Source organism: Myxocyprinus asiaticus, chromosome 43, assembly GCF_019703515.2.
Source record: "Myxocyprinus asiaticus isolate MX2 ecotype Aquarium Trade chromosome 43, UBuf_Myxa_2, whole genome shotgun sequence".
Classification (NCBI taxonomy): Eukaryota; Metazoa; Chordata; class Actinopteri; order Cypriniformes; family Catostomidae; genus Myxocyprinus; species Myxocyprinus asiaticus.
Genome location: NC_059386.1, coordinates 6,627,537 through 6,643,004, shown reverse-complemented (window position 1 = coordinate 6,643,004; position 15,468 = coordinate 6,627,537). Strand labels below are relative to the sequence as shown.

At 39.9% G+C, this 15,468-nt stretch overlaps 1 protein-coding gene across 1 annotated transcript; it reads left to right on the top strand.

Annotated features, from left to right (window-relative positions):
- The first annotated feature begins 2,516 nt into the window (after window positions 1-2,516).
- LOC127434052 (stearoyl-CoA desaturase 5-like) lies at window positions 2,517-6,858 on the top strand. The gene is made up of 5 exons (XM_051686502.1): window positions 2,517-2,750; window positions 4,700-4,830; window positions 5,187-5,392; window positions 5,544-5,776; window positions 6,187-6,858. Exons 1-5 carry the CDS (start codon window positions 2,582-2,584, stop codon window positions 6,375-6,377), a joined length of 930 nt encoding a protein of 309 aa, XP_051542462.1. The 5' UTR covers window positions 2,517-2,581; the 3' UTR covers window positions 6,378-6,858.
- The last annotated feature ends 8,610 nt before the right edge of the window (window positions 6,859-15,468 follow it).

The window sequence follows — 15,468 nt, the reverse complement described above, 5'->3', positions numbered from 1 at the left end:
ACATACACTGGCGGCCAGAAGTTTGGAATAATGTACAGATTGTGCTGTTTCTGAAGGAAATTGGTACTTTAATTCACCAAAGTTGCATTCAACTGATCAAAGTATAGTTAGGACATTACTGATGTAAAAAAAAAAACAGCACCATCACTATTTGAAAAAAGTCATTTTTAATCAAATCTAGACTGCAGCCATCACTCCAACACCTTATCCTTGAGTAATCATGCTAAATTGATCATTTGGTGCTAGAAAATCACTTGCCATTATATCAAACACAGTTGAAAGCTATTTGGTTTGTTAAATGAAGCTTAACAGTGTCTTTGTGTTTGTTTTTGAGTTGACACAGTATGCAATAGACTGGCATGTCTTAAGGTCAATATTAGGTCAAAAATGGCAAAAAAGAAACAGCTTTCTCTAGAAACTCATCAGTCAATCATTGTTTTGAGGAATGAAGGCTATACAATGCTTGAAATTGCCAAAAAACTGAAGATTTCACACAAAGGTGTACACGACAGTCTTCAAAGACAAAGGACAACTGGCTCTAACAAGGACAGAAAGAGATGTGGAAGGCCAGATGTACAACTAAACAAGAGGATAAGTACATCAGAGTCTCTAGTTTGAGAAATAGACACCTCACATGTTCTCAGCTGACAGCTTCATTGAATTCTACCCGCTCAACACCAGTTTCATGTACAACAGTAAAGAGCAGACTCAGGGGTGCAGGCCTTATGGGAAGAATTGCAAAGAAAAAGCCTCTTTTGAAACAGAATACAAAAAGAAAAGGTTAGAGTGGGCAAAGAAACACAGACATTGGACAACAGATAATTGGAAAAGAGTGTTATGGATCTTAACCCCATTGAGCTTTTGTGGGATCAGCTAGACTGTAAGGTGTGTAAGAAGTGCCCGACAAGACAGCCACATCTATGGCAAGTGCTACAGGAAGTGTGGGGTGAAATATCACCTGAGTATCTGGACAAACTGACAGCTAGAATGCCAAGGATCTGCAAAGCTGTCATCAGGATTTTTTTCAAATTATTTTCAAATTGTAATAGTAATTTTTCATGTTATTAATGACCTGACTATACATTGTGATCAGTTGAATGCCACTTTGGTGAATAAAAGTACCAATTTCTTTCCATAAGACCAAAATCTGTACATTATTCCAAACTTTTAGCCACCAGTGTAAATTCAACGAATTGTGCCCAAGTTTTTGACTGGTAATGGATATGTAATGCCATAGATTTATATTATGACTAGATAAAAAAAATATAAATATATTTATAAAATTGACAGTACAATAATTATATTTATTATACTAATTTGATCAATTATTTGAATTTTATCAATATGTATTTGATAACTACAAAACAATTTAGGGTTCAGCAAAAAAGTAGGACAAAAAAAGTTGTATGATTGATTGCCATTTCATTATCAGAAGGCAATCAAATAATTGAATAAATATTTTTTGCAGTTCTTCAATTACAGAAAATATACATTTTCTGAAATTAAAGGAATATTCTAGGTTCAATGCAAGTTAAAATCAATCGGCAGCATTTGTGACATAATTCTGATTACCACAAAAAATAAATTTTGACTGGTCCCTCCTTAAAAAGCAAAAATCTAGAGGGGGCCTGGAGATCAAATCCATGGCATGCTAAGTGACTCCAGCCATGTCTCCTAAGCAACCAAATTGGCCCGGTTGCTAGGGAGGGTAGAGTCACATGGGGTACCCTCCTCGTGGTCGCGATTAGTGGCTCTCGCTCTCAATGGGGCGCATGGTAAGTTGTGCGTGGATCGCGGAGAGTAGCATGAGCCTCCACATGCTGTGAGTCTCCATGGTGTCATGCACAGAGAGCCATGTGATAAGATGCGCAGATTGACTGTCTCAGAAGCGGAGGCAACTGAGACTTGTCCTCCACCACCTGGATTGAGGTGAGTAACCACGCCACCACGAGGACCTAGTAAGTAGTGGGAATTGGGCATTCCAAATTGGGAGAAAAAGGGGATTAAAAAAAATCAATAAATCTAAGTTCCAGTGAGGCATTTACAATGGAAGTGAATGGGGCCGATCCATAAACGTTAAAATACTATTTCAAAAGTATAGCCGCAAGACATAAACAATATGTGCGTTAAGATGATTTTAGTGTGAATATTCCTTTAAGATTACTGTCCCATAGGAATAGTCCCTAGAAATGAATTACAGTAAATATTGTTTTGAAATATTTACATTTAGGAGGGTTGTGCCATCATTTAATGGTGAACCTGCCAAAAACGGTCCAGTTTTTGCATAGTTTACTGTATTTAATAAAAGCCTATAACATAATAAAATAAGAATGAAATATATTTTTCAAAAACGTATTTATTCTTACGCACATATCATTATAATTAGTTAGAATTAATGAAAATTAAAATAACAAATAGCTAAAGAATAAAAATAGAATCTCTCGTGAGGTCACAGCTTCATTACGAGATACTCTTAAAATCACGTTCAGCACGTTCCGCTGCTGCACACACGCTCGTGGACGAGCACCGATCTACATCCGGTGGCTTGACGGAGAATACAATCATCAGACTCTCAGAGAAGATGCTCGATCAGAGACAGATATCATCAGACGCGATGATGAAGAGCGCTGATATTAGAGGAAAGCAGGTGATCGTGTGGAGAAATGTGTTGCTGATGCTCGTGCTCCATATGAGCGCGCTCTACTCCATCCTCCTCATCCCCACAGCGCATCCATTCACCTGGATCTGGGGTAAGAATATGATCACTGATCTACTGGACCTGCTCGTGGGTTCAAATGTGCATTTAAATCAATGTATCTGTCTTTTTCAGCAGCACATTAGACCACATGCAATATGCAGTTGTGATTTGGTGCATTTACGCATTTTAATTTCATAACTAAATTCAATTAAACTGAATTGAGTAATCTTCACTAAACTAAAAATCCAAGTATTTTACATTTAATTAATTTAATTTAGTTAAACATTACACAGTTCAATTTGTAATTTGACATTTAAATGCCTAAATCTTAAAAATGGCTGAAATGTGCAGATTGTCAAAATAATAATAATAATAATAATAATAATAACAATACATTTTAATAAATATGAATAAATAATTACTACAATTTACCTTAATTAAAATTAATAATTATAATAATATTACTAATATACTTGTGAGAGTTGCTGTCTGTAAAATCAATTACAATAAATAACATAATTATTAAAAAATAATACTTTTTTAACAATAATAATGAACAATACAAATATATATTTACAAATGTTATGTATTAACAAATTATTTTAAATTAATAATAATTATAATAATATTATACTGGTAAGATATGTTGTCAGTAAAACTAATAATAAATAACAATTATTGTTAAATATTCTTATTAAAAGATTTTGGTAAATGCAGTTGATTAATTCATTATTAAAAAAATTATTAATATATTATTTTATTATTATTATTATTATTATTATTCAAAAAATACAAAAATGTGCATGTTTAAATGCACATTCAAATGCATCTTGTCCTTTTTAGGGCATTTAACATCATTAAATGAACATACAGTACACACATTAAATAGGCAGTTGTGATGTTCTGTATGATAGACGTTTACTGACTTTATACATTTAGGCACTAAAATACCTATAGATGTAGCAGATTTATAGTTATTTAATAATTATTATTTATATGAATATACGTTATAATAATTGATGTTTTTAATATAAATATAATTATAATAATCAATAGCATAATAATGAATAAATATATATTAATATATTGATAATTTAAATGTAAAAGTTGCAACATTTTAAATATTAATAGATAAGAAGCCTTTATTTTAGTCACACATTATACATACATTTTTGCTTATATACAGTGACATGTATTTGTTTTCACATATCCCAGCTAAGCTGGGGGTCAGAGGGCAGGGTCAGCCATGATACAGTGCCCCAGGAGCAAAGAGTAGCATCTTGGCAGTGCTGGGACTTGAACCCCTACCCTTCTGGTCAGTAACCCAGAGCCTTAACCGCTGAGCCACCACTGCCAATAGATAGATAGATAGATAGATAGATAGATAGATAGATAGATAGATAGATAGATAGATAGATAGATAGATAGATAGATAGATAGATAGATAGATAGATAGATAGATAGATAGATAGATAGATAGATAGATAGATAGATAGATAGATAGATAGTACAAACCTCCTGTGACTTCTTTAATTGTAACAGTGTACAAGGAAATATATTACTGAGGCAGCTGGTGGTGCATGTCAGAAACATCAGGTGTGAAAACAATGAATTTTTAAATGAGGAAACTTCAAGAGTCTAGTTGCTATGGAGATTCAGAGCACGTAAACCTAAGTGTTCTAGACGTGCACAAACATCTCTCACCGTTTGAAGTGGATACAAACTTTTGTAAGCACCCATGTTTATATTTGCATGTGCATGCATCATGCCTGCATTGGGTCACCAGGGCGTGTGTGCAGTCTGAATCAATCTTTAATTATTACTGTACAGTTGGGTTTAGTCAGTGGGTCTGATGCCCTAGGCACTTTGTTTTATTAATATACTCCAGGTCGCCTATTTATAGCTAATGTACTCTAATTTTCTCCCAGCATGCTCTTTCTTATAACAGAATTGTGTAGCAAGTGCATGCTGACTACACTGCTGTGTACTGTGTTTCTGCAGCATACGTGTGTTTCATAGTCACAGCACTGGGCATTACTGCAGGTGCCCATCGGTTATGGAGCCACAGGTCTTATAAAGCCAAACTGCCTCTCAGGATCTTTCTGGCTGCTGCAAACTCGATGGCCTTTCAGGTGAGGACAAGACAAAACACATGTGTATTATTGTACAATTAGTCTCAATCCAGCATGATGTAAGTGTTGGCCAATGAAATAATCGATTTCAGGAAAGTGTCAATTTAAAAAATCTTTGTGGGTTGAATGAAACATAAAAATACAAATTCTCGCTCTCATGTCATTCCAACCCCAACAAAATCTTTAAAAAAATCGTTTAAATCTTTTTTAGCATTCTGTGTTTGTACAGATTTAAGGAGTTATTCATGAAATTGCGATGGTTGACATAATGCTCAGTTTGTCACTTTTTCACCTGTTGCCACTCCAGAAGAATAACATTGCAGAACTTTATGAAGGTGTCATGTTCTTTCCAACAGAATGACATCTATGAATGGTCGCGAGATCATCGAGTGCACCATAAGTACTCGGAGACAGATGCAGACCCTCACAATGCAAAGCGAGGATTCTTCTTCGCACATGTTGGCTGGCTGTTTGTGCGGAAGCACGTGGATGTTATTGAGAGAGGCCGCAGACTGGACTTCAGTGACCTGTTGGCTGATCCTGTTGTTGTATTTCAGAGAAAGTAAGTCCACCATGAATATGTAATGGCACCAACTATTTTTAGCCTAACACTCACCCTAACTCTATAATAAACAGGCTCAGTTAGATGTGTAATAAAAACTGTGAAATTGCATGCCTTTCACACATTAAAGTATTTTATATATTTGATACAGGTATTATAAGACATCCGTTGTGGTGATGTGTTTCCTGTTGCCCACGGTGGTACCATGGTACTTCTGGGGAGAGAGCATGTGGAACTCATATTTCCTGGCCTCTATCCTGCGCTACACCATTTCTCTCAATGTGACTTGGTTAGTCAACAGTGCTGCTCACATGTATGGAAACCGCCCCTACGACAAGCACATCAGCCCTCGGGAAAATCGCTTTGTCACTTTTGGAGCAATGGGTATGTCATTCAAATTTTGCTTTGGCCTTTTTGAGCATTTTGTGATCAAATAACCGAAACCAAATTTGATTTGTAGCATAAAAGCTAATACATCCTGATGCATTCTGAACAACATCAAAGGACAGCATTTATTTATTTTTTTTGCTCTTTATTGATGTCCAGTGAGATGCATTTGAGAGCTCTATCTGGCATGTAATGCACACTTTCACAATCCAATTATGGTCTTTCCCAAAACATAATACAAGTCCTACACCACTACATTACTTCTAGTTGAATACGCTTTTTCACTCAGAAATACTTCACTTTATGGAAGTAAAATGGATTGTGAACATTGTTCTTTCTCCCCCACTGTGATCCAGGCATCTGAATTTGCTGAAAGTGGTAAATCTATTATTATTATTATTTCACAGGTGAAGGTTTCCACAACTTCCATCACACGTTTCCATTTGATTACTCAACCAGTGAGTTTGGCCTGCGTTTGAACCCCACCACCTGCTTCATCGACCTCATGTGTTGGTTTGGCCTTGCCAGTAACCGCAAGAAAGCCACACCAGAAATTATAAAAGCCCGTAAACTCAGGACAGGTGACGGGAGTGCTTGACGAGCCAGTAGCATTTACAACCGAAGCAAATCAAGACGGGAATGCACACAGAGAGATGCGGATTTCAGCATATTTTACAATCTGGCAATTTGTGTTGTACACCGAAAATTTGCTGTTAAATATTTTGTACTTATCAATTTTAAATTCACCAAAACATTGCGTGACTTAAGTGGTCTTTCAATACCTAATTTTTCCATGTTAATTTTGCTGCTTTTTAGGACATTTGTGGCTTATTTGTAAAGCTTGCTATTTATCAAATAATGTATTTTCTATATAAATGGTCACTTTAAATTAATAGCCAACAAAAAAATATCTATTCAGTAATATCCTGATATGAAAACCACCAAAATGGTTTTATAATTTGTCTTTAACTACAGTATTACATAAAAAAAATAATACTTGCCTTAAATGTGAAACTTTTAAAGGAAAAGTTCAGCCAGAAAATAAAATTACTCATCACCATTCCTTACCAATCTGCTGTTTTTTTTCTCTCTCTCTCTCTCCATGGAACCAAAAACACAAAAATAATGACAGAATTTGTAACTTTTGAGTGAACTATTCCTTTAATTAGAACTGAAATTAAATTTAGCACTTAAATAAAGCAATTTGTATGCTACTGATATACAAGTGGAAGGACAACTTTATTATTTTGTTGTGAGTTTATGTGTTCTATGAGAGAAGCTCATTCACAGTGGCTCCATGTTCAGACAAGAACGTCTCTGTTACGACTGAAATCTTGGTTCCCTGAAAGAGGGGGACGCTGCCTCAGTAGCTGACACTATGAGAACTCCTCCAAGGAGTAAAGATCTCTGAAACCCTTGAAAATTACGGCAATCTGGATTGGCAGATGGCACTTGGTGCGCCGCCTCTCATGCGTAAGTCATCACGGACATGGAGCATAGCGCTATTTCATGATTTTTTAACTGAAGGGATTAGAGACATCTCTCTGTCCCTTAACAGCAAGAAATCAGTAGTGCGACAAAGCTATGTAGCGTCTCATATCCTCGTTTCAAGGAGCCAAGGTTACAGTCGTAATAGAGACATTCCATTTTAAGTCAGTCACTTTGACGATGAGTCAGTAGCTGACGCTATGGGAATTGTATACCATAACACTGTGCTACTGATTCACATGTGCCAAAGCAATGCCCACTAGCCAAAAGGGTAGTGAAAAAGCATTGAAATAGCCTCCCCTTCATATTGAAAAATAGGAAGGAAGAGGGAGAATAAATAAATAATTTATGGTAAAATAGTATGACAATGACACTACCCATTTCAGGTAAAAAACAATGTTCAGAAAATCTTCTACACACCACAGTGGGAATAGACCAGGAACATAATATATTGACAAGCATTGAAAATGACTCCTCTTTGCAAACAAAATTGGAAGAGAGAGGATGGCATGGTCATAAGACCAGGCTAATAATAAAATAAAAGACTCTAGCCACACCACATTGACAAATCAACCCTCCTTCGCAGTCAAAATCTGGGAAGAGAGGGAGGAAGCATCTCAGCTATAAAACTTGGCAAAGGTGTTAGGGGAAGCCCAGCCTGCAGCAGACAGATGTCCTCCAAGGACAAGCCCTTTGCCCACACCCAGAATGAGGCTATGCACCTGGTGGAATGAGCCCTAACACCTATGGGACACTGTATGCTTGCAAACTGGCAACCACAACCCAGTTAGAAAGCCTTTGTCTGCTTTGGAGGCAGCTCTAATGGTTTGGCTGCTCATAAGGTTTGGCTGTCTCCAAGCAAAGAGCTGTTTAGATAGCCTGAATTGACTCGTTTGGTCAATATTCATGCTTAATGTCCTCACAGGGCACAGCATGTGCAATGTCTTAACCTCGTCCAACTCAAAGGAAACAGCCCTGAGCCCTTAAGGTGGTGGCCAGAATTTTGAGCTTTTAATAAGCCTGGTCAATCCTTAAGCAGGAGCTATTTTCCAACAAGGCCTGAAGGTCCCTGACAAATTTGACTGAAGCCAAAGCAAGTGGTAACACAGTCTTCAATGAGAGTATGCATAGTGGTTCAAACAGGGAACCTGTAAATGCTTTTAGTACCAGTCCCAAACCAAGATGGTAGCGGGGCGGGAGGGTCTCAGTCGTCTAGCACAATGAAGGAACTTACTGATCAGAGGGTGTTTGCCCACAGACAAATCACCTAGGAGGTAGTGGTCTGTCGCTATACACCTTAAGCGTAGGAGTAAGTCCTGAATCCAAATGTTCTTGTAAAAACGGAGTACCATCTGCACAGGGCAATGCCCTGGGTCCTCACACTGAGAAGAAAGTCGCCACTTCAAGGCATACAGCCACCTCATTGAGGTGACCCTGGCCTGTAGTATGGTGTCAAGCAGTGGCTGCCACAACCCTTGTTTGTCAGACAAGCCCCATTCAGGGGCCAAACATGAAGTTTTCACAGCTCCGGCTGGGGATGCTAGAGCAGATCCCTCCAGGTAATCTCTCACGGGGGAGCATCCAACAGCTCTACAAGCTCCAGGAACCAAGGACGGTTGGGCCACTCTGGTGCAACCAGCAACATGGTTTCTCTGTCTTCCCGAACCTTACACAGCACAGTAGCAAGTGGACAGGAGGGAATGCATATTTGCATTTCGCAAGCAATTTCTGAGCTTGGGTGCCCAAGCCCAGCAGAGCCTGAGTCATGGAGTACCAGAGGCAACAGTGTGTGGGTATACCACGTCTTCCAAGAATACCTCAAAAATCCTCTGAAATGCCAGAGGATGAAGTCTCCATTCCCCTGAATCCCTGACACGAGAGCAAATCTGCTGTGCAGTTCAGGTGTCTGGGGACATGTGTCGCATGTATCTACAGAAGATGAGATTTGCTCCAGAGAATCCGGCAGAGCCAAAATCAGGTGTGACTTCACTCCTTCCTGTTGATTTATGTGCACCACAACTGCAATGTTGTCTGTGTGGATCTGAACATGAAAGCCCTGTTTTTTTGTCTGAAAGGCTCTTTGCAAGCTGCAAGCAGTTGTAAGTAATGTAGTTCGCAAACCTGTCCAGGTGACAAAATCAGTATGGCCATCGCACAGAGCTCCCCAGCAGCTTTGCGACAGAACGCAACACCCTTCTGATTGAACGTGGGCATTCTTCAAATAGCAAGTGCAGCTAGACAGCAGTGTGCCATTAGGAGACGTAATTGACCATGTCGCCACATGCGATGAGGAGCTCTCAAGCTGACCCAACACTGGATGCCTTTTATATAACAAGCCCAGAGGGGTGACAGCGGCCGCTGCCATCAACCCTAATGCCTGCTGGAACTTTCTATACGTTGCACACAGTATGCTCTCTATCACATATTTGACGAGGAGACCCTGTACCTCTGAGCGTAAGATCGACGTGTCCTGCACCATCATGGTGGAGGAGAGAACTCTGTTGAAGGCGGCCACTTCAAAAACTGAAGCACATAGCCGTGCTCTACTAGCTCAGCAACCAGCTGGAGACTCCCAGAAAATTAGCTGAAAGCTGGATTTTTGCTAATTTTTGTACTTATGTTTGATTCTCAAGCAACTGCAATGAGAACACTTTATTGAAATGTGGAAAATATCTGGCATGCTGCAAACAGAAACACAAACAGTAATAACACTGTGAATATGTGCTTGGTCCCGGCATGGAACAGTGGGGAGAGCAAGAGAGCGCAATCCTGAATTAAGGCCATGGCCACTGGGGACTCACCATTGGCTCAGTCTCCGCCTTTTGGGGGAGAGCTGGGGCCTCATGTATAAAACTGCGTAGATTTCATACTAAAAGTGTGCGTCCGCATAAAAGTAAGATTTTGCATATGTACAAAAAAAATTCTGATTTAGAAAACTGTACAATATGAGCTTTTTAAAAAATAAAATGTGCAAGCTTAAATTTTTTTTAATATTTGACTGATATTTTATTTTCAAAAAACAGCTGAAAGGCAAATGTATTTTTCTAAGACTACAAACAGGGTTTTTTTAATTGTGATTCGGGTCGGGATGAAGTGGGATACTCGCTGACATTAAAAGTGCATTCCCTCTTTATGATACCATGGGAAAGTCTTCCAAAAGCAGCGCATCCATTACCAATATTTTCTATTTATAGCTTATATTTGAATGCCTTTTCAGAGTTACATAAAATGTATATAGCCTAATATCGTCTGGATAACGATTACTTCAGATTCAAGTGCTTAACTACCTTTTTATTCTAAATGCAGCATAGTAAATGAAAAACAGAGTTTATAATCAGCCTGTTCAGTTCATTACTTGTCAATTTGGAGTCGTCAATTCACATACAGAAGTAAAAGTCTGCATATGCATAGTGAAGAGTGTGTGAATGATGCACACATATTTATGGAAAGTTTATTTTTTATAAACCCAGATGTTTGTGTGGGAAATTGCATACACACATTTTGTGTGTATGCAACGTTTATACATCAGGCCCCTGAAGCGACTCTACTTTGCCGGACGCTGCCCCGAGGAAGAGCGCGAGCGAACTGGCTGCACTGCAGAGTCACCTCGCCTCGGCAAGATGTGCTGGTAGGCCAGCAATTGCTGCTTAGCTGATTTGAGCCTCTCAGTGAAAGCATTCATAACATCATCAAAGAATCCCTGCTGCGACACCGGAGCATCGAGCAGAATGACTTTGTCCTTGTTGTGAAGCTCTGACTAATTAAACCAGATCTGATACTCAGTAGACACCAGGCTTCCCATAGATCTGCCAAAGCTTTGGTAGGCTGGAGTGCCAGATCTGTGGTGCGACACAGCTTCCATTTTCGTCCATGTACTTTAGTAGGTCAGCTTGGTTGGCCGAACCAGCCTGGCCTGCCTCAATGTAAGCCTTACCCACTATTTTGGACATGAGCCTATATGGCTTGGATGGATGCACCAGCTTAGAGGAGAGGCACAACTTGGCCGCGACTCCCTCTTATTTATTTTTTTCAATTAGCATTTTTTTATTGATTCAAAAATATACAACAGAGAAAAACACCACATACACATTGAATCAACATTTAACATTTAACCCCCACTAATATCCCTCCCCAATCACCAACCCCACCCTGACCCCCAACGAACACCCCTGAGGTCACATATAATAATACACATATACACACAAAAAAAAATATTTAATAAACATACATAATTAAACTGAACTTCCCTCTCCCCATCCCCTCCCCAAGAGTCCCACAAAAATGCTAAATGATTACCACATTTCCTAACAAACAAGTCCCCAAACCCCAGCCTTCTACTTGCCACCTCCTCGAAAGTTGCCACCCTCCCCATCTCCGCACACCACTCCAGAAATTATGGCGCTCCATCCGACTTCCATCCCCTTAAAATTATTTGTCTGCCAATCATGATACTGGTCAGAACCCAATTTTTTATATGTTTTTCCCCAAATTTATGACCGCCCCATCACCCAAAACACAGAGTCTGGGGCAAAGTAAAATTTGAGTGCCCAAAACGTCACACAACTCTGAACCTTCAACCAAAATTCTTGGATCTTAACACACCCCTAAAAAACATGGGTTGTGTCTCCATCTTCTGATTGGCATCGCCAGCAGGTGGGTGTGTCTTTAAGACCAAGCCTATACAATCTAGAGGGGGTCCAATAAAATCTATGTAAAATCTTGAATTGCATAAGGTGAACCCTTGCATCTCTAGATCCAGACTTGACATTTTTTAGAATCCTAGCCCACACTCCTTCCTCCAACACCAAACTTAAATCTTTCTCCCATAATCTCTTGAGAGAAGTTGAAGCTCTGTCCCCCAGACTCTGAATTAGCAGGGAGTAATATACTGATGCCTCATGACCTTTTCCAAAAGCAGTAATCACCTCTCTAGATGTTTACTTATCAATGCAATGACTACCCTGCTCTTACTTGAGCCAGCATTAAAGAAAACACGTCCACCCCATATCTTCCCAAATTTTTCAGCTTCCTGTGGGGAAAAATGCATTTCTTGAAGAAACACTACATCATATTTCTTACGTTTAAGAAAAGAAATAACTTTCCTTCTTTTTATGGGGTGCCCCAACCCATTCACATTCCACATGGAGAGAAACAATCCACTCATATTAACATTTTACATTTTGACATATTAGAAAAAATATATTGTGTGTCAAAAACAAAATCTATTCTCAATTTGGCCAGGAACATCAGTGCAAAAGCGACCTTCTGTTGATGTAAGAGTTTCTTGTATTCCCTGAATCGATCACATTTCCCTCTTGTCAAATTTGCAAAGTCTGGGAAAAAGAAAATTCTGTGGTTCTTCCAAGAAAGCCTTCCTTTACTCCTCGCCTCGCATAACACAAGATCTTTATCAGATGATCTCAGAAATTTGTCCAGAATTGATCAGGGCCTGTCTCCCTCCTTGGATCTCCGAGCCGGAACTCTGTGAGCTAGCTCGATTTCTAGCTTATGGCCTGTTATGTCGAGCAGACTCGAGAAGAGCTCGTCTAGGAATTTCACCATATCTCTGCCTTCTTTGTTCTCAGGAATTCCAACAATTCGGACATTGTATCGCCGGTTACAATTCTCAAGGTCTTCCAACTTTTCCTAAATGCGTTCCAAGTCCACCTTGTTCGCTACTGGATTAGCAGATAATTCCCTCTCCGATGACTCCAGATAATCGATCCCCCACTCTTGTAACCAACTCAGAGAATTTCATCTCCATGGCAGTGATTGATCGATGTATTACAGAAAGATCCTCAAGTCAGCAATGACCTTCGCTTGACAGTTTACGCTGAATCTCTCCCACCACACTGTCCAAACTGAGTGTCCAGTCTGCTTAAACATGTAAGTGTCTTTTTTTTTCTCCCAATTGGGAATGGCCAATTCCCAATGTTCTTTTAAGTCCTCATGGTCACGTAGTGATTCGCCTCAGTCCAGGTGGTGGAGGACAAATCTCAGTTGCCTCCGCGTCTGAGATCGTCAACTTATCTTATCACGTGGCTTGTTGAGCACGTTGCCACAGAGACATAGTGTGGGAGGCTTCACGCCACCCACCGCGGCATCCACGCTCAACTCACCACGTGCCCCACCGAGAACGAACCACATTATAGCAATCACGAGGAGGTTACCCCATGTGACTCTATCCTCCCTAGCAACCGGGCCAATTTGGTTGCTTAGGAGACCTGGCTGGAGTCACTCAGCATGCCCTGGGATTCGAACTAGTGAACTCCAGGGGTAGTAGCCAGCGTCTTTACCACTGAGCTACCCAGGCCCCCACGTAAGTGTCTTTTAATGTCTCCAGAGCCTGAGGATTTTGAATTCTTTGACATATTGTCTTCATAGAACAGTTATGGAACAGGGTGTATCGAATCTCACTGGCACAGATAGTCATGGGTGTACTGAATGGACAAAGCCACTTGATATAGATAAGAGGATGCATGCAAGGCCTGAACCAGTGAAAAATCATCCTCTGGGCTCTATATCCCAGCCTAGCACACCTACCCCCAGGAGTATGGCAGGAGGAGAGGGGATCGGTGTCATCTCAGAAAGAAAGCAAGCTGAGAGCAAAGTGTCTTGAGATTCATATGCTCACAGTGAATGCAATCAAATGTTACTTCTGCATGAGCTTGTCCCAGGCAGACAAAGCAGTGCTCATGCCAGTCAGTCAGAGCTCTCATGGGGGGAAACATTTGCATAACATAACTCATTGTTTTCATGAACAAACAGCAGCTGTCAAAATTTAGACTGAAACATTTCTACATTTTGTATGCCTTCAGAAGATTTGGAACATGATGCACAAGTTGCATGGATTACTTGAATGATACTTTTGGGTCTTTTTTAAAGCTTTAAAGTGAGTCCCTACCAATTGTTAGTGTATTGAGAAGATGGACCGTAATATTCACTGAAATTTCTCCTTTTGTGTTCTGCATAAGGGGGTAAGTCTCTTCTTAAAACAGAATCTTGGAGATCTTGCTGTTGATCATTCATTTTCAAAGACCTAGAGACTTGTGCTGTCTATTAGTATATTGCCCTTACAAAAAATCTAAACTAGCTGCTAACTTGCCGCAAATTAGAAGCAAATTTGCTGCTCATTATTTTCAAATGAGTTTTTGATTTGCCTCAAATATTTTCCAGAAGCATACCGGTAGTGGTCAACTTCTGGCAAACTTTTGGCAACAATAGACAATTTACCGCAATTTACCGCGAGGCTCATTTGCATATGAAAATGATCACTGGCAAATTTGCCACAAGTTTGTGGCAAATTTGCCATGAACTCTTGGTTTTTGTATGGGTGAGGTTTTAATTCCTTTTGGGGTAAGCTCCTCTCCTCTGCCATCATCGCCTTCTGGTAGGGCCTGATGGTTTGAGTGAATAAGACGCAGGTTGCTGTGCTGGAAAATCACACACTAAAGTTGGGCAACTGTTTTGTTAATTCACCCCTAAATATTTGTTTTTATTTTTTTGTGTGGATTTTCTCTCCTTTTCTCCCCAATTTTGGCTTGCCCAATTCCCAATGCGCTCTAAGTCCTCGTGGTGGCGTAGTTACTAGCCTCAATCCATGTGGTGGAGGACGAATCTCAGTTGCCTCCGCATCTGAGACAGTCAGTCCGTGCATCTTAACACGTGGCATGTTGAGCGCGTTACCGCAGAAACCTAGCACGTGTGGAGGCTCACGCTATTCTCTGTGGCATCCACGCACAGCTCACCACATGCCCAACTGAGAGCGAGAGCCACATTATAGCGACCATGTGGAGGTTAACCCAACGTGACTCTACCCACCCTAGCAACCGGGCCAATTGGTTGCTTCATTTATATAAACTGTCCAAAAGAACTGGTCTGGTTTTCCAGCTGTACATATGAGATAGAGGGATGACGGTTTAGGTGAGCGCATTTGATTACTTCATCTTCTCCATTAATACATTCGCAATGCAGTGTGAAAATTTTGCGTTTTGTGATGTACATCAGTACACTGTAGCTTGTTCCTGGAAAAGCTACACTATTGTGAAAATAGCTGTACTACAGTCACGGTACTGAAAAATGTAGTTATGTTAGTAGCGTCACTACTAAACAACTCTCCATCACTAAATTTCTTTTCCTGTGTACACATCTGCCATGGATGTTCATATTCCCTCAGCTGAACAAATAGCCACTCCCCAAAC

What these genes read in the sequence shown, in the direction of transcription:
- LOC127434052 (XM_051686502.1), top strand. Translation starts at nt 2,582, where the DNA reads ATGCTCGATCAGAGACAGATATCATCAGACGCGATGATGAAGAGCGCT. An exon ending in CAAACTCGATGGCCTTTCAG is followed by an intron (nt 4,831 to 5,186) that starts GTGAGGACAAGA and finishes TCTTTCCAACAG; the next exon opens with AATGACATCTATGAATGGTC. An exon ending in GTTGTTGTATTTCAGAGAAA is followed by an intron (nt 5,393 to 5,543) that starts GTAAGTCCACCA and finishes TATTTGATACAG; the next exon opens with GTATTATAAGACATCCGTTG.